At 37.1% G+C, this 20,501-nt stretch overlaps 10 protein-coding genes across 10 annotated transcripts; 8 read left to right on the top strand and 2 right to left on the bottom strand.

The window, feature by feature from the left end:
- Positions 1 to 978: 978 nt before the first annotated feature.
- EV154DRAFT_164178 (uncharacterized protein) lies at positions 979 to 2,167 on the bottom strand. The gene is made up of 3 exons (XM_051594175.1): positions 2,076 to 2,167; positions 1,530 to 2,011; positions 979 to 1,477 (listed from the first exon to the last, which is right to left on the bottom strand). The coding sequence occupies exons 1-3, from the start codon at positions 2,152 to 2,154 to the stop codon at positions 1,250 to 1,252; spliced, it is 789 nt and encodes a 262-aa protein (XP_051459445.1). The 5' UTR covers positions 2,155 to 2,167; the 3' UTR covers positions 979 to 1,249.
- A 1,011-nt stretch (positions 2,168 to 3,178) lies between these two features.
- On the top strand, positions 3,179 to 5,246 carry EV154DRAFT_503030 (general substrate transporter). Its single transcript, XM_051600864.1, has 2 exons — positions 3,179 to 3,512; positions 3,579 to 5,246. Exons 1-2 carry the CDS (start codon positions 3,212 to 3,214, stop codon positions 4,766 to 4,768), a joined length of 1,491 nt encoding a protein of 496 aa, XP_051459444.1. The 5' UTR covers positions 3,179 to 3,211; the 3' UTR covers positions 4,769 to 5,246.
- A 635-nt stretch (positions 5,247 to 5,881) lies between these two features.
- EV154DRAFT_503029 (solute carrier family 20) lies at positions 5,882 to 7,664 on the top strand. The gene has a single exon (XM_051600863.1). The coding sequence runs from the start codon at positions 5,945 to 5,947 to the stop codon at positions 7,559 to 7,561; it is 1,617 nt and encodes a 538-aa protein (XP_051459443.1). The 5' UTR covers positions 5,882 to 5,944; the 3' UTR covers positions 7,562 to 7,664.
- Positions 7,665 to 7,825: 161 nt separating this feature from the next.
- EV154DRAFT_503028 (uncharacterized protein) lies at positions 7,826 to 8,265 on the top strand. Its single transcript, XM_051600862.1, has 2 exons — positions 7,826 to 7,852; positions 7,906 to 8,265. Exon 2 carries the CDS (start codon positions 7,962 to 7,964, stop codon positions 8,196 to 8,198), a length of 237 nt encoding a protein of 78 aa, XP_051459442.1. The 5' UTR covers positions 7,826 to 7,852; positions 7,906 to 7,961; the 3' UTR covers positions 8,199 to 8,265.
- An 18-nt stretch (positions 8,266 to 8,283) lies between these two features.
- EV154DRAFT_503026 (uncharacterized protein) lies at positions 8,284 to 10,448 on the top strand. Its single transcript, XM_051600861.1, has 10 exons — positions 8,284 to 8,435; positions 8,497 to 8,579; positions 8,647 to 8,789; positions 8,854 to 8,959; positions 9,039 to 9,287; positions 9,357 to 9,636; positions 9,693 to 9,831; positions 9,908 to 9,951; positions 10,001 to 10,071; positions 10,138 to 10,448. The coding sequence occupies exons 1-10, from the start codon at positions 8,339 to 8,341 to the stop codon at positions 10,345 to 10,347; spliced, it is 1,422 nt and encodes a 473-aa protein (XP_051459441.1). The 5' UTR covers positions 8,284 to 8,338; the 3' UTR covers positions 10,348 to 10,448.
- An 11-nt stretch (positions 10,449 to 10,459) lies between these two features.
- Positions 10,460 to 11,890, top strand: EV154DRAFT_503024 (uncharacterized protein). The gene has a single exon (XM_051600860.1). The coding sequence runs from the start codon at positions 10,485 to 10,487 to the stop codon at positions 11,835 to 11,837; it is 1,353 nt and encodes a 450-aa protein (XP_051459440.1). The 5' UTR covers positions 10,460 to 10,484; the 3' UTR covers positions 11,838 to 11,890.
- Positions 11,835 to 12,740, bottom strand: EV154DRAFT_503023 (armadillo-type protein). The gene is made up of 3 exons (XM_051600859.1): positions 12,556 to 12,740; positions 12,358 to 12,478; positions 11,835 to 12,284 (listed from the first exon to the last, which is right to left on the bottom strand). The coding sequence occupies exons 1-3, from the start codon at positions 12,708 to 12,710 to the stop codon at positions 11,913 to 11,915; spliced, it is 648 nt and encodes a 215-aa protein (XP_051459439.1). The 5' UTR covers positions 12,711 to 12,740; the 3' UTR covers positions 11,835 to 11,912.
- A 334-nt stretch (positions 12,741 to 13,074) lies between these two features.
- Positions 13,075 to 15,478, top strand: EV154DRAFT_503020 (putative ubiquinone biosynthesis protein; the record flags this gene model as incomplete). The annotated part of the gene is made up of 4 exons (XM_051600858.1): positions 13,075 to 13,582; positions 13,636 to 14,370; positions 14,437 to 15,221; positions 15,284 to 15,478. Coding segments are annotated over exons 1-4 (2,007 nt in total), but the record flags the coding sequence as incomplete, so codon positions are not given.
- EV154DRAFT_503018 (uncharacterized protein) lies at positions 15,341 to 17,801 on the top strand. Its single transcript, XM_051600857.1, has 4 exons — positions 15,341 to 16,034; positions 16,124 to 16,997; positions 17,052 to 17,486; positions 17,540 to 17,801. Exons 1-4 carry the CDS (start codon positions 15,390 to 15,392, stop codon positions 17,590 to 17,592), a joined length of 2,007 nt encoding a protein of 668 aa, XP_051459437.1. The 5' UTR covers positions 15,341 to 15,389; the 3' UTR covers positions 17,593 to 17,801.
- Positions 17,802 to 17,804: 3 nt separating this feature from the next.
- On the top strand, positions 17,805 to 18,846 carry EV154DRAFT_601157 (uncharacterized protein). Its single transcript, XM_051607214.1, has 2 exons — positions 17,805 to 18,483; positions 18,557 to 18,846. The coding sequence occupies exons 1-2, from the start codon at positions 17,851 to 17,853 to the stop codon at positions 18,620 to 18,622; spliced, it is 699 nt and encodes a 232-aa protein (XP_051459436.1). The 5' UTR covers positions 17,805 to 17,850; the 3' UTR covers positions 18,623 to 18,846.
- The last annotated feature ends 1,655 nt before the right edge of the window (positions 18,847 to 20,501 follow it).

Genomic DNA, 20,501 nt, shown 5'->3' with positions numbered 1-20,501 from the left:
AGACATATTTGGAATGTAAATTTTTCAGCAGAAAATAAAGTTTATATTGATATCGTTTCTTCACGTGTTCATTTATTCAGCCTTGGCCATATTTTAAACCCTTTCCAATACAGTGTTAGCACTACTAATTCAGACAAATTAATTTCGGACAAAATGCAAAAAATGATTCAGACAGACATTTGTATCTTTTTTTTTCAAATGAATCAAAAAGCAATTTTGAAATATTTACCTGCAATAGATTTAAAGATGCTATTTTTAGTTAGTTTATTAGATTTAGAATTTCATGAAAAGACATTGCCTTGTATTAAATAACCAAAGCAGTGACTATGGTGGAATACCTACTGTTTTGAATATCTTTTAAGCGAAAAGAAGTTGGGTGTTTTCCCACCTCCCTCGAACTAAATAAAATATTACACTGCAGTTTGATCCCTATTCCGTATTTTTTTTTTTCTTTTTTTTTTTTTGGCATTTATTTGTTTGGCAAGTATAAAAATTACTAGTTCAGTTACTATTCTTATTTCTTTTATATTACCTTAATAATTCATGGTATTTTGCTGTCGGAATTTTGTGTCTTTTATATGAACGAAGGTTAGGAATCATCTTACATGTCTTGAAAACATCGCTACAATCTGGATAATGAGAGAAGATTTTTATTTCATGGATCAAATAAACAGTGTACCCATTTTCTTTAACATCTGAATAAGACATTTATATATCATTGATTCTTGATGCTTATGCTACTTCTTATTTAATGGTTGTAACGATGTTCTGTCTCCCTTATCAGTAATATCAATCTTGGTGAGAACGCATATAAAATTTTCTTTTGCACCTTGAAGATGACCATTGGTCAATTTTGAAAACTGGACAGCAGCGATTCTCTTTCGCTAACGCTGATGGTATCTTCCTCATAATTTAGTTGCACCCTATGGCAGGCCCTTCATTCGCGTATATGCCTCTTAGAAGCTTTTTCGATTTAACTATCCTAAAAAACAATTTATTTGACAGGATTAAAAGACACTATTAAAGCAATCATAAGGTACGTGTCTCGATACAGGATTAAGACTAGCTTGGGTTATCTTCTAAGTCTGTCTGAAATCAATTTGGCGTTGTTCTAAATTTTAATTGAGAATACTTCACAGACGTCCTTGTTCAAGATGTTTTCAATCGCCATTTGTTTGTGTATTTTTTTTTAAAAAGTATGCAATGTGTTTTTTAATGTTATTTACAATATGTGTATAGTTTTGTGGATTTATAAAAGTTCGTCCTTTAATTGCGTGAGCTGATCTTGCAAATCCTGGATTTGATCACGGACTGCAGCGCGTTGGGTCTCATTCCAGTGTTTTAATATATCTGTTGTTGCATTAACTTTGAACTTTCCGGTCACGACACGGTTTGGATCCAAGCAAATACTGACTGTTGCGTGATCCTCACTTTCAAAGTGTACAAACAATGGTCCAGCGCCATGATTTGGTGGTATCTGTAACTGCCTTATTAATGCTCGTCCAAAGTGGTCTGGAGTATGGGTTTACCTCTTCGTGGTTCTTTTTGCTTTTTTTGATAACTAGATCATGCGCCTCTTCTATTCGTTTCTTTACGGCTGGATTTGTTAAAACAGACTGTGGTTCTACGGACTGCAATTCATTGTGTAATGCTATTTGAACTTCCTCAGTTTTAATCGACTCCATGTTCGTAGGTTTATTCGTAACATCTTCAGGAAGTTGGTTCTGTACGAATGAATCTTGGGCTTCTTTATTTTTGGAATCCTCAATCAACTCATTATTTTGGCTTAAATTTTGTTTCGTGTTTAAATCTTGACTTCGAACAAGTTCCTTTTGTCGAAATATTGTCTCAAAGTCGGTATTATCCTCAAGTCCATACCTTTGGCAATATTCGTCAAATGTCAGATTTTTATCTACTCCTGGTAAACTTTTCAAACATTCAATCTTCTTTGCATTTACTGCTTCACAAGACCGCCTTATTTGTTGTCGAACGAGCTCACTTCTTCTTTTGGCTATTTTTAAAGGGAAAAGGTCAATTTTCTATAAAACGTTTTTAAGAGTGATAAACTGTATTACTCTCAATATGTATTATCAATAACGCCTTTTCTATTCTGGCTTTTTCTTTCGCTCTGATTTCATCAACTGATTCAGACATTTGAATTAGATCAAGAAAAGGGATTAAAAATAATAATTCTCTGTCCACCACCCCCTCCCCACTAAAAGGACTTTAAATTTTATTACGTAATACTTGGGGGTACCATTCCTCCAATCTAAAGAAGGACGTCGCAAATTGCAGTTACATCAGCACCCTTTTCTATCAATGATGACGATTATGTAGCCTGTACAAGCAAGTAACAAGCCAACCAGAGCAAAATCAAGGCCGAAGCATGAAGTAAATCCTCAAATTATTACACTTCATTTAGAGATAATAACGCGGTTTTGTGGCATGTTGATTTATATTATTCTTACAAGGAGATATCATTAATTAATTATCGTTCATAATTTCTTACTCGAAAGTAACAGCAGATAGTTACACTAAAGAAAATGGCATATGGGCTCATTTATTCCCAATTGAAGCATCTTTTATACATGCTAGAGATATTCGGTATAACTCTTGCAGCAGTGTGTGGGTATTTCAGTCGTTCGCCTTTTAGCAGCAAGTACAAAATTTTGCTATGGAGCCTAAAACTTATCAAGGATGATCTATCATCATCCGAGTATGGTTGGCAGATTCCTTTGATTTTAAAACCAATTTTGATAAGGCAGATTTGATAACCGGCAATCTTACAACGCGCGGCGTTCATATTTAAGACAATTGCACAACCATTGATTGCCGTGTTTGGGTTAGAATAAGATAGTACAAACAAATTTTGAGTGATACAAAGGCATACTTGAGCCATTTACAAAAACACACACACGCACACTTTAGACGGTAGATGGAAGGGATTTCAATCGGAGACCAGAGGGATCGTGATGAATAACAATAAAAAGCACGGATTCCCTTATTTCATCTATTGTATCTTTTGTCAGATATTTACAATCAGTGGAACACAAAGCAGTAAAAATAAACAGATCATTTTGTGACCAGACTGCAGATAAATGAAACTCAGTCCCTTCACTTGAATACCTATTTAAAAAAAGTTTTTTTTTTTTTTGTGTGTCTTAACTTTTTTCTCTTTCATTTAATTTCTTTTTGCACACATTAAAAAAAAATGAGTGACAAGATTCAAAGCGATATTATTGAGCAAGGTGATTTTAAAAATGATCAAGCAACAGAGTGCTCGATCAATCCACCCAAGTTTCGTAAAGCCGTGTATCTATCGGCTATTGTTGCTGCTGTCGGTGGGTTCATTTGTGGCTATGATACAGGTGCTGTCACTGGAATTACTGCGATGCCCTTATTTCAATCAAATTTCTTTACAGAAGATAATATTGACTACCTTCAAGGATTACTGTTTGCCTTGTATCTAATGACAGCTGCCATAGGTGCATTCTTTTCTGGCTATCTCTGTGGTAAGCTCTCTTTAAAAATCCGCTACACACTGATCCCCTCGTAATGTTAACTCTTGATTTATTTAGATCGATTTAGTAGAAAATATTCAATTATTGGAGCATCCGCAATATTTAGTTTTGGTATTCTGTTACAGATCATTGGTGTTAACTTTGGGATCTTGTTAGCTGGTCGAATTGTGGGCGGTTTTGGTTCTGGATTGATGACAAATGCAATCCCTCTCTATCATTCTGAAATATCCCCTCCTGACATCCGTGGTCGCCTCATCAGTTTCTTTACTCTCATGGCTACCTTTGGTCAAGTGGTTGCTTACTTTGTCACATTTGGCACGAGTTATGTGGATTCAAATTGGTCATGGCGCGGTCCTTGGCTTATCCATCTCGTCTGCAGTGTCTTATTTGGCATTATTATCACTACATTACCTTTCTCCCCTCGTTGGTTGATTGACAAGGGAAGATACGAAGAAGCAAAGCAAGTCTTGATCGAGCTTCACCAGGTTCCCGGTAACCATCCTCTAGTGACTGAAGAATATAATAACATTGTCGCAGAGATAGAATTTGAACGTTCTCTGGGCAAACGTACGTACCTTGAACTCTTTCAAGGCACAAATCGTAAGCGTACGTACATTGCCTTCTTCGTTTCGATCTCGACCTCGTTTACTGGTAGTGTTGCTATATCCTATTATATTCCTCAAATCTTCCAAAATGCTGGGTTGGTAGGCTCTTCTGTTTCTATTGCAACAACAGGTGGTACCGGTCTTTTATCCTTGCTCGTTGCCTTTATTTGTCTGCAATACTTCATTGACCGATGGGGTCGTCGTTTCGTGTTTCTTTTGGGGGCTTCTGTGATGGGTATTAGTATGTTTATTGTCGGTGCCATGTTCCAAGCGTATACAGTGGTGAACGTTGAGACATACGATGTGGCAATCACCAATCATTATGCTCGTAATACAATCATTGCATTTCTCTATATCTTTACAGCTGCTTATGCCTTTAGTTGGGGAATTGCTTCCTATGTTTATCCTGCCGAGATTTTCAATATGAGAACGCGTGGTAAAGGGTTGGCACTGACTTATGGCTTGAATTGGGCATTTTCTATCTTGATCACATATTGTGTACCTCTGTTTCTGGAGCACACTGTGTCTGGTGTCTACTTTTTCTTCGGCGCTTGCTGCTGTGTCTGCTTCATTGGATGTTGTTTCATTCCTGAGACAAAAGGAAAAACTCTTGAAGAAATGGAAATACTCTTTGGAAACTAATATGGTAAAAGCAACAAAGTTGTGTGCCCATTTAAACATCGTTGTATGTACTATGCATTTTTACTAACTCTCATTTCTCCTAGCTTTATAATAAACAGGTCACGAGAGGCTGGTATGTATCAGTGGACGAAATAATGGCTGGAAACTGTTATTTCATTCACAGTGAGTTACTGTCTCTTCTGTGGGGATTTTTTTAATCATCAAATGCATCAAGGGGTGCCTTTCGGCTATCTTTTTTTCTAAAAGGGTAGTTGTTATGGCTGAGAGTTTATACCCTCATCTAGCGGACCAGGATAATGCCTGCGTCGCGATGATGCGATTGATTGAATAGGAAACCAAGGGACACCCCCAAGAAATAGGGTTATGATCATGACGGAATTTCTCAAGGATGGTTTTTTCTTGGGGGTGCGTGGGGGGTTTCCTTGGGAACGTGTGTGTGTGTAATGTGTCAATGAAATAAAATTGTTTTCTATTTTACCTAATATTTTTAAAATTTTGATTTGTTTCGCCTCTTGTCAATTCCGATTTTTCCATAAAATTTAAGCCAATCAAATGTGCATGTTTTCTGAGAATTCTTTTTTCTTTGATGCGTATAGTATTAAAATCATAAAGTCTCTTTGTTTAACCACACGTGGAGTCAAACACTGATGTCGCATGAGTAAATCCCAATTGAGTTCATTATTCATTTGTTGCCTTCATTTTTTTTAACTACAGGCTGTTGGTATCTGACTGATTTCGTTACAGTACTTGTCAAAATCAGGATTTGGTAGGAAGTCAATAACCTGACATAATGACGGCCTAGAGAGAAACGCTAACTTCTTACGATAAAATAGTGGCTTCTGCCATGAGTGATAGGAGATACTACAGGTTCCGGTTGGTGTTATCACATATTACTAGTTTTGTATGACAACAAGTCAGAAACCTCAGTTTTCCATACATTCTTATAATCGCTTGACCTCACCTGGGCAATCGTGGTCCAGCCACTTTTTTTCATTGGTTTAACTTCTTTCGGAGCCGAATTTTAGAGTAGATCATAGAATGCAGAAAAAACATCATATAAATACTTCGATCATTTTAGTATGTATGTTTTTTCTTATTATTTTTAATCCTTAGAAACTTATTCCCTTACTTTTCTTTTTTTCTTTTTAAAGAACACACTCAACTTAAAACACATTAATGGAGATTCACGACTTCACTTGGATTTTTGCCGTCGGTATGGTCGTTGCCTTCATGGACGCCTATGGTATCGGTGCCAATGATGTTGCAAACTCTTTTGCTACCTCTGTGTCTTCCGGTTCATTGACATTAGGTCAAGCATGTATTATTGCTTGTTTCACTGAACTTTTGGGTGCAATCTTACTCGGTGCAAATACAGCAGAAACTATCAAGGGTGGAATTCTTTCTATCGATCATTATGTTGCTCAACCCGAAATGCTTATGTTGGCCATGCTGTGCGCTTTAGTCGGCTCAGCTACTTGGGTATTGACTGCCTGTAAATTCGGTTGGCCCGTGAGTTCTACCCATTCCATTGTTGGTGCTATTATTGGTACCGGTATTGCTGCCTTTGGTGCTGATTCTATCACCTGGGGTTGGGATGGTGTTGCTCAAATCATCGCTTCCTGGCTTATCTCTCCCATTGCCGCTGGTATTGTTGCCGCTATTATCTATAGTATTACCAAATATGCCATCTTGCGTCAAGTCGAAAGTTTCAAATGGGGTATTCGCTTAGTTCCTGTTTACTTCTTCTTTACAGCTTTCATCGAAGCCTTCTACATCTTCCTTGAAGCACCTGGTCTTGGTGAGGATAATCTTGGTGGTATGGGTGGTGTCGTTGGTATTGCTGCTGGTATCGCTGTCTTCTTTGCCGCATTCGGTCAATTCTTTTTCTGTCCTTGGGTCGTCCGTCGTGTCAAAGGAAGAGAATCTATTAAATGGTTCCATATGTTTGTTATCCCTTGGGTTGCTAAACGTCCCACCATTGATGAAGTCGATGTTGAGGAACATGCTGATGCCCGCCCCGCTTCCGTACGCTCTCAATCTGGTGAAATTGCCGAAGTCATTACTCCTGCCAATGAAAAGAAGCTTAATGAGGTTATGCTGCAAGAAAACGTTGCTGAACCTGCTCATGTCAAGAAGAATGGATGGCTCACCTCTATGAAGGACAAGGTTGTGGATGCTGCTTTAAGTGGCGTACGTCAAGATGTTCGTAATCTTGAGAATAACGACCTTGCCAAGGTGCATGCTAGTGCAGAAATCTTTGAAGATGATGCTGAATACCTCTTTTCTTTCCTCCAAATTATTACTGCTTGTATGGCCTCTTTTGCTCATGGTAGTAATGATGTGTCTAATGCTATTGGCCCTATCTCTTCTATTTATGAAATCTGGTCTACTGCAGCCATTGATGTTAGCGGTACAGTTGGTATTCCTGTCTGGATTCTCGTTTATGGTGGTGTTGCTATTGATGTTGGTTTAATGACCATGGGCTATCGTGTCATGCGCTCCATGGGTAACAACATTACTTTCTTTACACCTTCTCGTGGTTTCTGTGCTGAATTGTCTGCTGCTCTTACCGTCCTTACTTGTTCCAAGATTGGTTTGCCTGTCTCCACTACCCTTTGTATCACTGGTGCTTCTGCTGCTATTGGTCTCTGTAATACCAATGGTTATAAGGCTGTTAACTGGAAGATGTTGGGTTGGTGCGGTATCAGTTGGGTTATTACGCTTCCCTGTGCTGGTCTTGTTGCTGGTTTATTGTTTGCCTTGTGCTCAAACGCCCCCAAATTTGTTATTTAAAATGTAAACCCTTTCATATATATCACTTTGCGTCCATTTTCCCTTTTATCATATATCATAATCTGTACATAGTCTTTTACAAAAATAAAAAAATAAACATATCATATAAATTAATTTTATTCGCAGCGAATATACCGAAACCAAAGGTAGTAGAAAGATCGTGACTTTATAGTAAACTGTAACATGATGTCTTTAACTTTAAATTGCATTCTCTATTTTTATTTATTTATTGCTTCTCTTCTTTTTTCTTCTTCTTTATGTTGACCCAATCGAATCTGCAAGACTTGCGAGGTATACACGCACTAATCAGGTAGAAAAAAAAGACTCACTGATAGATAAATTAGCGCACCAAAGAACATTCGAAGGCGCATACTGGAGAACTGCTTTATCCGCATTTTCAATGGGACTTTTGATACTCAAAGTGTTTACTATCGAATTTTACCGAATTGCTCTAGTTTTTTTCACATTTGGCACTTTGATGGTCGTAATTGCTCATATCCGAACTCGAAGCTGCGTAGATGTCTATAATCATGAAGTCCCCTTCAAGACAAATGGAAATATAGTACTCTTAAGCTTTGTAACCACTCTATTCACCTTTATGGTTTTATTTATACTGATCTATAGACTGGATTCATGAAAAGGGGGTGCATGAACGCTTTAGCCGCAGTTCTCATTGGTTAAAAAAATAAACCCCAGCTGACTACAATTTCCCAACATACGTAGTTCACACTTTTTTTTATCATTTGCATTTTTTTCTTTCTCTTAATCCTTATCGTAATGACTACGGCCAATACAGAATCAAATAAGCAGCATCGTCCAAAACGAATTGAACTTGTGATTGTACCAGGAAGAAGTCTTGGACCTTTTCGTTTAGGTACGACTTTTTTTTTTCAAACACCACCGACTTTTTATTTAAGCAACACTCTTGTTTATAGGATCTTCATTGTGGGACACATTACACTTTTTATCTGACCGGCCTCAGTTCTTTCCGTCAGTTGAGTTGAAATATAGTCAGGAGGTAACAAGCAATCAAAAGTGTAGAGTGATTTGGAGATAGCACTAAAGAATCATTCTTTTTTTTAAAGGAACCCTCTGACCACGACTTTATCATTGCTTTACCATCCAACGGTATTAACCTGAGATACGATGGATCACTTCAAAGACTAAAGTCAGTTGAGTGCTACGATCCCACCAAGGTTAAGCTCGTTTATCAAAATAGCGATGTCAGGTATAAAAAAAGGATCAAATAATCCTGCATAAAATATAATTAATTTGTTTTTCTACAAGTGTAGCTCGAGTAGGACAATCCCAACTTTTTTACTAATCTATAAATCGTTCGGTCCTACTTATCCAGGAGAGTTTGACCCAAATCAAAGCATTTATACGCTAAAATATCCCGTAAGCAAGCTGAAAACACTGGGCAATTGACATATATAAATGGCCACTAACCACATTCAAATAACTCTAAAAAAAAAAGGGACTAGCATTTGCATTTCCTATACCGACAAGGCATCAAAACCTTTATAAAACTTCATCTGATTTACCACTTGAGTTTCCTGATGGTACAACACCCATTGCATCGAAAGTGATCTTGTACAGTAACAGCAACACGTGGCAACAAGCTGCCGTTCCGCCGTTGCCCAAGATCCTTGCTGAGCACAACGGGAACAACTCTACGAAATACGGCAAATCGGGCAAACGTGAAGTAGAGACTGTGATTGTGAAGGTAAAAAAAAAACACATGAAGGAAAAGTTTATACAAATCACCAACCCGTCAAAATGGGATTTATTTTAGCCTACCAAAGGAATTACCTTAAATTTTCCCGGCCCTGGCAGCATAGACGATAAATCCACAAATAACCCACCCATCATTAACAATCCTGTAATCATCTCTTTAAATTCAACGACCGTACAAGATATATTAGCAGATTTAGGTAAACCGTCCAGAATATTTTACAAGGAAGAAGACAAGATGAAGATTCATTCTGTGAATGATCATGGAAATTTGCTGTATAAACCGCCACATCCAATCGAATCCAAGACTGCTGATATAACTGCTGATGATAAAGACAAAGGTCTGTTTTTAACGGGGAAAGAAAACGTACTATATACTAAAAAACAGAGTGTATAGATCCATTACTGGTACAGCCAACCGATTACTTCTTGAATTATTTTCATTTGGGTATAGATTTATTAATAGATGGCGGATTACACATCTGCAAAAAAATCGTGTTGCATGGTAACGTGCCTGGCCATTTCGATTTTCAAAGGTGAGAGAATGATAATGGGCCAAAAAAAAATTTCTTTGTAAGGTCTCTCATCATCATTGCTCGTGATTACATGTAGGTATAAACGCTGCCCGTATCAAATGCTTTTTCCCAAAAACAAAAGTAAGTTGTTATATAGTATATGGATCACGTAAAATTTATACTCCTTTAGACAAGAATAAACAGAACAATTCGGTGCTGGTAGACGTGGAAGATGAGAATGTGATTACAGGAGATATGAAGGTATTATTATTTTTTTGGGAGGAACAATGAATGACGATATGCTCATGTTACTGAAAAAAAAATTAGATTACGACAATGCAGGAACTTATACCATGGGAGACAAGTAACACAATCAAGGAGAATACACCCAATGGCGGACAGCAAAAACCCGTCATACTCACCCGTGGCTCAAGTGAGCAAAATCCGTTTGGGTCAACTTTTTTGACAGGTTATGATGAAGGTGTCGTCATGGAAGTGATGAAGAATGGACATGTACCAACCATTGTCTTATATTAATGCATCCAGACAAATTTCACACACTTTTTTTTTTCTGGTGTTCACGTGTGCATGGGGTAACATAAATAAATAAAAAACTAAAAATTCCCTTTTTTCTTTTCTTTCGCCGTACTTTTTTTTCTTGTTATTTTTCAAAAATGTATGATCCTAAAAATATAACCTCAGGGATACCTTTATTACCCTTTAATAACCAAGTGGGGGGACACACTTCCATCTTCCGATTCACCAAAAAAACAATTTGTAAGCCAGCTTCTCAAAAGGAACAAGAAGTCTACGTTTATTTGGATTCGCATCATCCCGAATTATTACCTTTCCTATCACAATACCTGGGTGTCCTAAATGTCACTTATCAATTAGATTTATTACCCGAAGTCATCTTTGAAAAGAACGAAAAGTTACTCGACGACTGGAAATCCATATACAGTGACATGGCTCACTCTCCTACCTCAGATATACTAGAACAGGACTTTCAACAATGGTCTCCCAATGCCGATGAATGCAATTCAAGGTTTAAAGCCTTCCGGAACAGAGTTCTATATGAAGCGTTAAACCCTAATGCCTTAAAAGAAAGAATACAGATCGTACGCGCTTGGAATAAAGAGAATTGTGCCATGACCATCACCTCAAAGCGTCCTTCCATCATCACCTCTACCACGTCGGCGCCTCAATCACCAAGGTTATCTGCTATAGATACCAATGAAACCAAGACAACCTCCTTGACATCGGTTCCGCTAGCACTAGATGATCCTCCATCATCGCCACCACAGCCTACATGCTCTACTTCCTCCACGGCGCGTTGGCAGCCTCGAAGAGTGCCCAATAATCCATGGAGCCAACAAGTGTATGAAAAGGATATCCAAAAGCTTAAACAATTAGTAGAAAAGAACCAGGTGATGAAACAATTTATATTATTAGAAGATTTAACAGACGAAGTGCAATATCCATGTGTTCTCGATCTTAAAATGGGTACAAGACAGCATGGGGTTTATGCCGACGAAAAAAAGGCATTGAGTCAAACAAAGAAATGTGCTAAATCCACCAGCGCCCAATTAGGTGTTCGTGTGTGTGGTATGCAAGTGTATAAAGAAGGCGAATGTGTATTTTATGATAAATACAGTGGACGCCAATTAACACCCGCCACATTTAGACAGACGCTGGAAAGATATTTAAATCATCCACAACAATTAGAGCAAATCCCTGTTTTACTGAGAAAACTTTCCCGCTTATCCCGCATCATTCGCTCTTTAAAGGGCTACCGATTTTATGGTTCTTCTTTACTCATTATTTATGATGCCAGTGGCAAGAGGAATAAAATAGATGTCCGAATGATTGATTTTGCTAAAACTTTAACTCCAGATCAGGATAATTCGCATTTCTCTTGTCCTCCTGAACAGCCAAATGACCCTGATCATGGTTATTTACTAGGCTTAAAATCGCTGGTGGATTGCTTCACAAGCATATACAATGATCATCATACCATAGATATATAAATAAAAAAAAGTAAATCATTTTATTATATGTGTATGTATATATGTTGATAATTTGTTGTTCTCTGCCCGATTTTTTTACATTTCGTTGGAATATCCAATCACCTTTGTTAATTGTTCAAACTTGATGTTCTCTCTAATAACAACGGCTTTAGCTTCGTTACCCTTGTTGATGGGGATCTGAACCAAGTCGCCAGTCTTTTGCCATTGTTGGCTGACACAGAAAGCATCAAACGCGTCACCACTCAAACCAATGTTACCAGCTAAAGCAGCAGCTGTGATGGTTTGGTAAGACATGGACATGACTCGAGCAATGACTTGACGGATCTCGGTTTCAAAATTAGGGACAACGCTGGTCCAAGGCTTAAGGTCCGATTGCCAGAACTTGACATAACGAGCTTGTTCTAAGAGTTGTTGTAATTCAGTCAACTTTTCAATAGACTCCAGATGCTGTTTTTTTATATATACATTTCTATTAGTTTTCCTCATCCAGCTCATACACACATCACACACTTAAACTTACAGCATGCTCAGCTAAAAGGTAAAGACAGAGATTGAAATCGGGTGCAGGGATGGCAGTCAAAGCCTTGACAAGAATCTTGACAATGACAGGCTCCTTTGCTAAAGAAGGGTTGAATTGATAGCTAAACAAGAAAAACAAAAAATATATACATATTAATATCACTTCAATAAAAAAAACGGTTCGAGCAAGGCTCTTTACAGCTTGAGGATGGCCAAGTTGGCTTCTAAATCATATTCACCGGATTCACATTGCTTGGCTAAATAAGCTTCGAGAACTTCAACATTTTCGGGATTGTAACGTTCGACACCATTGATCATGGTGGCAATGTTATCGGGACGTTGGACAGGAGACATCTTTATGTATTATACTTCAACAAAGATTTTTTTTTTTTCTCCATTCAAAAAAAAATAATAAACAATTTTAGTGACTACTTTAAAATCCCTGGGCGGTTATTTAAACCGTAATCAAGCAAAAAATTGGGCACTGAGTCTTTTGCTATGCATTAGAGAAATGTGTATCGGCCACTGTTTGCTTACATAACACTCTATATATGCAAAGCGAAATGAATTGAGTAAGGGTTAGTAAGAAAGTCCTTGGAGATATTTTTCGATACTTGCATTGTGTGATATCATACCAATGTTTTAAATCTCATTTTAATGCGTGTGACTACGGTCGAAAAAGGGCAACATATAAATGTACTAAATGCGCTTATTTATTTATTATTATTTTTCCTTCCCGTGAAAACATATATACCAGTATGCACCGAGTTTCACTGCTTCGATTACGACCACATGCCCTAAACAAACCTTTGCACATTTGCTTAAGAACAAGTCTCCGAACCACTGCCAAACCTTCTCTCTCAGTACCTTTATTGTCAGCCTTGGGATTCACTCATGTCGATAAGAAGAAGGCTGTGCGTATAGGTTCACGGGAAGTACCAGCAACTCCCTCCGAAATTGAGTATGCAGAGACACACGTCAAGTCCAAATACACCGTTGTGCGCATTTGTCAAGCCATTGTCAGGTTTCTTGATGATTGGCTTTTGGAGCCCATCATGACCATACGTCGTTTGGCTCATATTTTGGTGCTATTCATACCCGTAGCTTCCACTGTCCCCATTATCTTTTTCGGCCAAAAAGTAGAGAATGATGATACAGCAGGAACCATATGGTGGTATGATTTCTTGGCCACACAAATGGAACGAGCAGGCCCTACCTTTATCAAGGTTAGTCTATAATAATCATAATGAAATCATCTTTACTCAATCATTGAAAGTAGCTCGCTCAATGGGTCGCCTCCAGAACAGATCTTTTCCCCTTGGCATTATGTGCCAGATTATCTAAACTTCACTCCAACGTCGACCCACACCCTTTTAGTTACACCAAGCAAGTGCTGGAAGAAGCATTCGGCAGACCCTTGGATCAAGTCTTTTCCGACTTGGATCCTGTGCCCTTGGGCGTAGGCGCTATTGCCCAAGTCTATAAAGCCAGATTAAGACCAGGCGTCTTATTGGATCATCCCGAGGAAAAGTTCACTTTACAAGAAAATATCATTACTTCGGATTCCGTACAAACGTTGGATCGGGATGGAAACTCGGTGGTTTTACATACGGCTGTCGCAATCAAAGTACTACATCCAAAAGCAAGACAGATCGTTCAACGGGATCTAATTATTATGAATTACTGTGCTAAAATACTGACGTTAATACCCACCATTCAATGGCTTTCTTTGCCTGATGAGGTCCGCGTGTTTGGAGAGATGATGAAGGAACAATTGGATCTAAGAGGAGAAGCACACAACTTGCAACGGTTCAATCAACACTTTAAAGACTCCCTGAACGTCAAAATACCAAAACCATTATTAGCTTTTACAACCAAGGATATGTTGATGGAGGAATACGAGCGAGGTATCCCATTGGATGTGTTTTTAAAACAAGCTTCTTGGGCGAGAGAATTCGATGTACAAGGCGTATTTGATCATAAAATTGCAGATATTGGATTAAATGCTTTCTTGGTGAGCATGTAACACACACACATACATCCTACACACTCAATTGACATCATATTTTTTCTTATTTAGCACATGTTGATCTTTTATAATTTTGTGCATGCGGATTTACATCCGGGTAATATCATGGTAGAGTTTTATAAGCCTTCAGCGCATCATCCCTTACGGTCCGCATGGTCAAAACTGATTGGAAAAGAGGTAAAAGACGATGGAGAACTGGCAGTGAACAGAGTCTTGGCAGTCAAGGATGATCCCACTGCGTTACAACGAGAATTAGAGCAATTACAATTAGAAGGGTATTCACCCCGGCTCGTGTTTATTGATACAGGCTTAGTCAACGAATTGAACCAGGTGAACCGACGTAATTTCTTGGACCTGTTTCAAGCGATAGCACAATTTGATGGATATAAAACAGGAGAGTTAATGGTGGAGAGATGTAAATCACCTGAGCTTGTGATTCACCCGGATGTGTTTGCACTCAGAATGCAAAATCTGATTATTGGATTGAAACAGAATACATTTCATTTAGGTGCAGTCAAGATTGGGAGTTTGTTACACGAAACCATGAATATGGTTAGATCGCATCATGTAAGATTAGAAGGTGATTTTGTAAATATAGTGGTGAGTATCATGTTATTAGAAGGTATCGGTCGACAATTAAATCCAGATTTGGATTTATTGAAAAATTCGCTACCCGTTTTACGAGACTACAGTATCAAGGAAGGCGGAAAAAAGGCCTTGGAAAATATGAAGGATCCTCAATTAAACAGTGGGCATTGGATAAAAGTTTGGATATTTCTTGAGCTCCGAAATTATCTCGGCAGAAATACCCGTGATGAAGAATGGCTCCAACTCTGGTAAGAAAGATATAAATATATTCATGTTACATTAAAAAAAAACCTAATTTTTATAATAATAGTGATATTCTTTGTCCCAACAACTGATTATAAATAAATATGTCAAACCTGGTCTTTAAAAAATCTTTTTTTTTTTTTTTTTTCTTCTTCTCTTGATTTTATTTATACATGATACCCGCCATAGATACCCAAAAGAATAATGATGGTCAACTATGGAGTATTATAGAAAAGCAACGTATCATTATCTTGGAGTTACAGAAAGCATTGAGTGAAGTCACGATCGAAAGAGATCATTTACTCCTTGCCAACACAGCTACACCAATACCACCACCGAGGTCTCCTTATCGTTCCAATCACAATAAAAAACTCAGCATTCAGCTCAAGGATCAACATGATGAGCAACACATGATCCCCATTAGACTGAAAGTAAAGTCCATTCACGCAGATTCCTTTATTTTATCAGTCGTGAATAAGAGGAATAATCAAGAGCTCTGGAAAATTGAGAAGCTGTATACGGATTTACTCTGTTTGGACATGGCCGTGAATATAAACTTTGCTCCAATCGCTATTTTATCACTAAAAAACAACAAGTTGGACTTCCTTTTCAGTAATACAAACTCATTGGACAAAACACTACTTTTGATTGATGAATATCTGGAAGACACCATCCGATTATTAAAACACGACATGTCCATAATGTATTCCTTCTTTCTAGACAAAAAATTAAAACAAGGTTATCTGACAAAAAGAAATGTGGCATGTTGCAAAAAGTACTATTTTGTCTTGAAGGGTTCCGAGCTCAAGTATTTTATCGTAAAGTCGTACTACCATCATTGATTGGTGTGTTTTTTTTTAAAAAAAAAAAAAAAGTTACTAACTATTATAAAAAAAATATCATTCAGAAAAACGAAGATCAGTTATCGATGGGAATCATCAATTTAGTTGCTGAAACACGCATCGGAAAACAAGCAACAAAGAAATACGGTGATGCTATTTTCCAACACGCGTTCATCATATTACTAGAACAGGAAAATCATGCATATAAATATATTCTTTGTGCTGAATCGGATACTGAAAGAGATGAGTGGGTTAAACAACTTCATAGACAACAATGTAGTACTGTACCACATCACACTAGACCCAATTCGGACATATCTATGCATCCAACCGAAAAAAAAAAGAACATCAGACACAAACAATATAAACGTTCAAGTATGGACGATAAGGCCATTCAAACATTTAATAATTCAAAACTATTTAATCAGTTATCAACAAAAGCAAGTGATGACTCAATACCAACAACCATCGATTCTACAGAAGAGAAAAAAAAGGCTTCAAGAAGAACATTTTGGACACGCAACAAAAAACTATTTAATTCAGAAGATGATTGTATTGACCCATCCCTCTCCTCCTCTTCTACTATTGCTACCCCTGCCTATCAAGTATTTGGTGTATCTCTAGAAGAATCTATCAGACTAACAAGAATCTCTGAGAAATTTGATTTACCAGCTATTGTATATCGCTGCATCACCTATTTGGAAGCTAAAGATGCTATTCACGAAGAAGGCATATATCGTCAGAATGGAAGCTCCCTTCAAATCAATCAGTTGCGACAGAGATTTTGTGAATACGGAGACCTTGACTTGTTAGCCATGCCGCAAACAGATCAGCACTTGGACGTCAATGTAGTAGCTGGACTGCTAAAAATGTGGTTGAGAGAACTACCTGTCAATATCTTGACATTTGACTTACTGAAAGATTTTTTAAAAGTCATTGGTAAGCTAAAAATAAGGAAATGTGACATTTTAAAAAAACTGACTTGGGGAATAGATGAGAAAAATAAACAGGTGCGTATCAAGAAGCTGGGTCACCTTGTGTCCATGTTACCCATCGCCAACTATTCCTTATTACGCACGTTAATTGCCCATTTGATCCATATTGTGCATTATTCGGACCACAATAAAATGACACTGAGAAATATAGGTATCGTATTCGCACCGACATTATCGATACCCTCTGGGATTTTCACTTTATTCATGAGTGAATTCGAATATATCTTTTGGACCGACAAAGCAACCACTGTCAGTTCATTACCTACCTTTAAAAAACCTGTTTATCCAATCATAATGGAACCATCTACTTCGGCTGATAAGATTAAGCAACAATATTTAAAAGCAGAAGAAGTGAGGTCAAGTAGAAATAGTGTCTCTTTCAAGAACAATGTTCCTTTGAGTATCATGAGTTTAGAAACTGTTATTAACAAGGGTAGGTTACATTGAACTTTATTTTTTATTTGATCTAATAACTTTATATAATAGTTAAATACCATCACATGGATCTGCTTGCAGAGTACGATGATCCTGAACAATAAAATTTTCTTTTTTTTTAAAACGTGTATCATGATGAACCAAACCCATATCCTTGTCACACTACAGCAGATCCTCAGCACCTGTCAATAGTTTCTACGGGACTGACCCAAAAGAATGTAATATGACGTATAAATAAAAGATTGAGGTACAAATAATGCGTGATAAAAAAAGTATATTTGTTTCCTTTAAAGGCAGATTAGCCAAGTTGTACAAATTCTTTTTTTTTTTTTCTTTTTTTTTTCTCTTTTTCTTTTTTAATAATGGGTCACCACCATAAAGCAGCTTCTTGTTCTGCTATACCTTCATTCCAATCATTCACTTCAGTTTCAACCACTTCAACTCAAACTCCAAGCCTAAATCTATTTGATCAAGAGCCTGTTTTGAAAAGATCCATTCCACCTTCATTGACTAAAAGCGCAAGTCAACAATCAACTAATTCCGAACAAACAAATTTCCCTTTACCCTCGTTCTGTCTGTATTCCAAACGAGCTTTAATTAATGAATATGCTCCCGAATCTGATATTATCCAGTTTCTATCACCCATTTCGAACTTGTTGGAAGAACGTTTACCCATGTTTGTGGGCGTACTGCAATCCTTATTTACCGTAGTGAGTGATTTGCCATTTGTCACTGAAGATATAGATAGCGACATCGAAACAGATACGGATGACGATGACGATGCCGATTCCGATCCAACGGACGATGCACCATTCACTATTATTGGTCTGAATTCAATGAAATTAGTCATTTGGAATAATATGTACGATAATATCATCGACACGGACATTTATGAAAAAGACTTGTGCCTGGTTGTCATGGTTTCCTCTCAAGTGACGGATGATCAAATACTAGACAACATGAACTTACTGAGAAAATCTGTCACGTCTGCCACCGTAAGCCTTTTATTTTTCTCCTTTTAAATTCACATGTGATCAATCATTATATGCTCATGTATTATATTTATAGCTCACTGCAAATCAAATAGGAGAGCAACTAATTCCTTTGATTGAGTCTTGGTTTTCCTTTGATTGAGTCTTGATTCGACTTAGCTTATGGGAGGGGACTGAAGAGCCAATAAAAACTTAAATTTTTTGAAAAACTAGCATATATGTAGATTTGCTTCAAATAGTGTAAGCGGCCCCTAAATAGTTGTCCAGTCAGTCAGATTTGGGTTGCGAGTTGTGTACGAAGTATACATTGACAGCAATCTACAATAAATAATCATTGAATAAAGACATACAGTATGAGATTAAATTAAAAAAAAAAATATGAAATAGACTGGTGTTTTAAATTTAAGAAACAAAATCATTTGAAAACTGTGTGATACAATGCAATGGGTTCGGATGCCATCAGGGGTCTGTGAATTAAACTGGTAACTGGTATTCGAAATCAAAGCTACGTTTTCTCTCAACGACAGCTATCTAAATACAAGGCTGTGTTACAATCCAAATATTTTATTACAAACCCTGATTTATCATCTTTGTAAAAAAACATTTATTCCATAAAAACAGCAGTTGTGATAGGATAGCATTAAAAAAATTGATAGAAGTACCTTTAAATGTGAGTGATTCTACATTTTGTTTTTGAAAAAAAATCGCTATTTCTTATTCATCCCAAGGCAGAATGTCAACATGGAGGGTACTTTATTATGTATTGAAATATTATGGTGTTTCAAACACACATGCAATTTTAAGTCAGCAGTCTTTTTCTTTATCGTCTTCTTATTCATCATCTTCATCATCATCTTCTCCTTCATCGTCTTCATCATCCTCTTTTTCGTAAGTGGCTTTTGTTACCCAAGAATTGTAATTGAACTTTTTCCTTTGATTTACTTCAGTGAAGATGTTCTCGATATCATTTTCAGTACTAGAACCATTATCGTAATAAATCTTACGTAGATCACCCAATAGATCCTAAAAAAGAAAAAGTGACAATATCAGATAACACAAAATACTGGTTGTCTTGTCCATCCTCTTACATCAATTGTAGATAAAAATTTTATCAAGTTTTCCAAATGTCCTATTTGAATTCGATGCAACAACTAGGGAAAACAAAAGAATAAACATCCTCCAATTTGTAATCTTCTTTCTTTTTTAAACTTAAAACAGGGAGTTTTCCACTGAAGCCAGCTATTTAGATTATTGGTACCTTAAATAAGTGTTTAAATGACACTTTGCAGGTACGACACAATTAGCGATAGCTGCAAAAAAGCTGATAATAAAATAAAGTTGGATTCCCAGTTGGTTGTGATGTCAAATGATACACATATTATCGATGGCTTTACTGGGGAGTTAACAAAAAGCAACAACAAGAAAGATATATAATAAGACAAGCTCAGGTCGGTTATTGCTACAAAGTGACATTTAAACACTTATTTGAAGGAAGTACAGTATATCCGTGCCAATAATGCTTCGCTTGTAAAGATAATAATAATCCAAGTAGCTGGCTTCAGTGGGAAACTCCCTATTCTAAGTTTAACAAACAGGAGGATAAATCCCTCATGCAAATTTTATCATTTTGACCTCCGAACCCACCGATATTCAACGAACGGGGTTTCATTTTTTTTTTTATTATTATTCCTTTTATGAAATCTTCTTTTCACTTCTTTTCCTTATTTTTTTTTGTCATTAAAATACCATACTGTACATATATCTCCACGATAAAAAATATTCTGAAATAGCACACCATGACTGCACCGACGACTGAATTGTTACACACCCCACAGTTTTCAACCACAGAACTTGCTGTCGATTCCGCATTGCTCCAATGGGCGCATAATGAACTCAATTTAGAATCAAAGAAACGAAGACGTCAATTTATCGAAGAATTAGACCAAGGACTCCACTTACCGCCGGACAAGTCACCTCGTAAAAACGATTACCAAGGTATGAAAAGAGAAAATACATTTGTG

Source organism: Mucor mucedo (genome assembly GCF_025094135.1).
Source record: "Mucor mucedo strain NRRL 3635 chromosome Unknown EV154scaffold_28, whole genome shotgun sequence".
NCBI classification, from domain to species: domain Eukaryota; kingdom Fungi; phylum Mucoromycota; class Mucoromycetes; order Mucorales; family Mucoraceae; genus Mucor; species Mucor mucedo.
The sequence above is the reverse complement of the archived record's forward strand: the minus strand, read 5'-3'. Positions and strand labels throughout refer to the sequence as shown.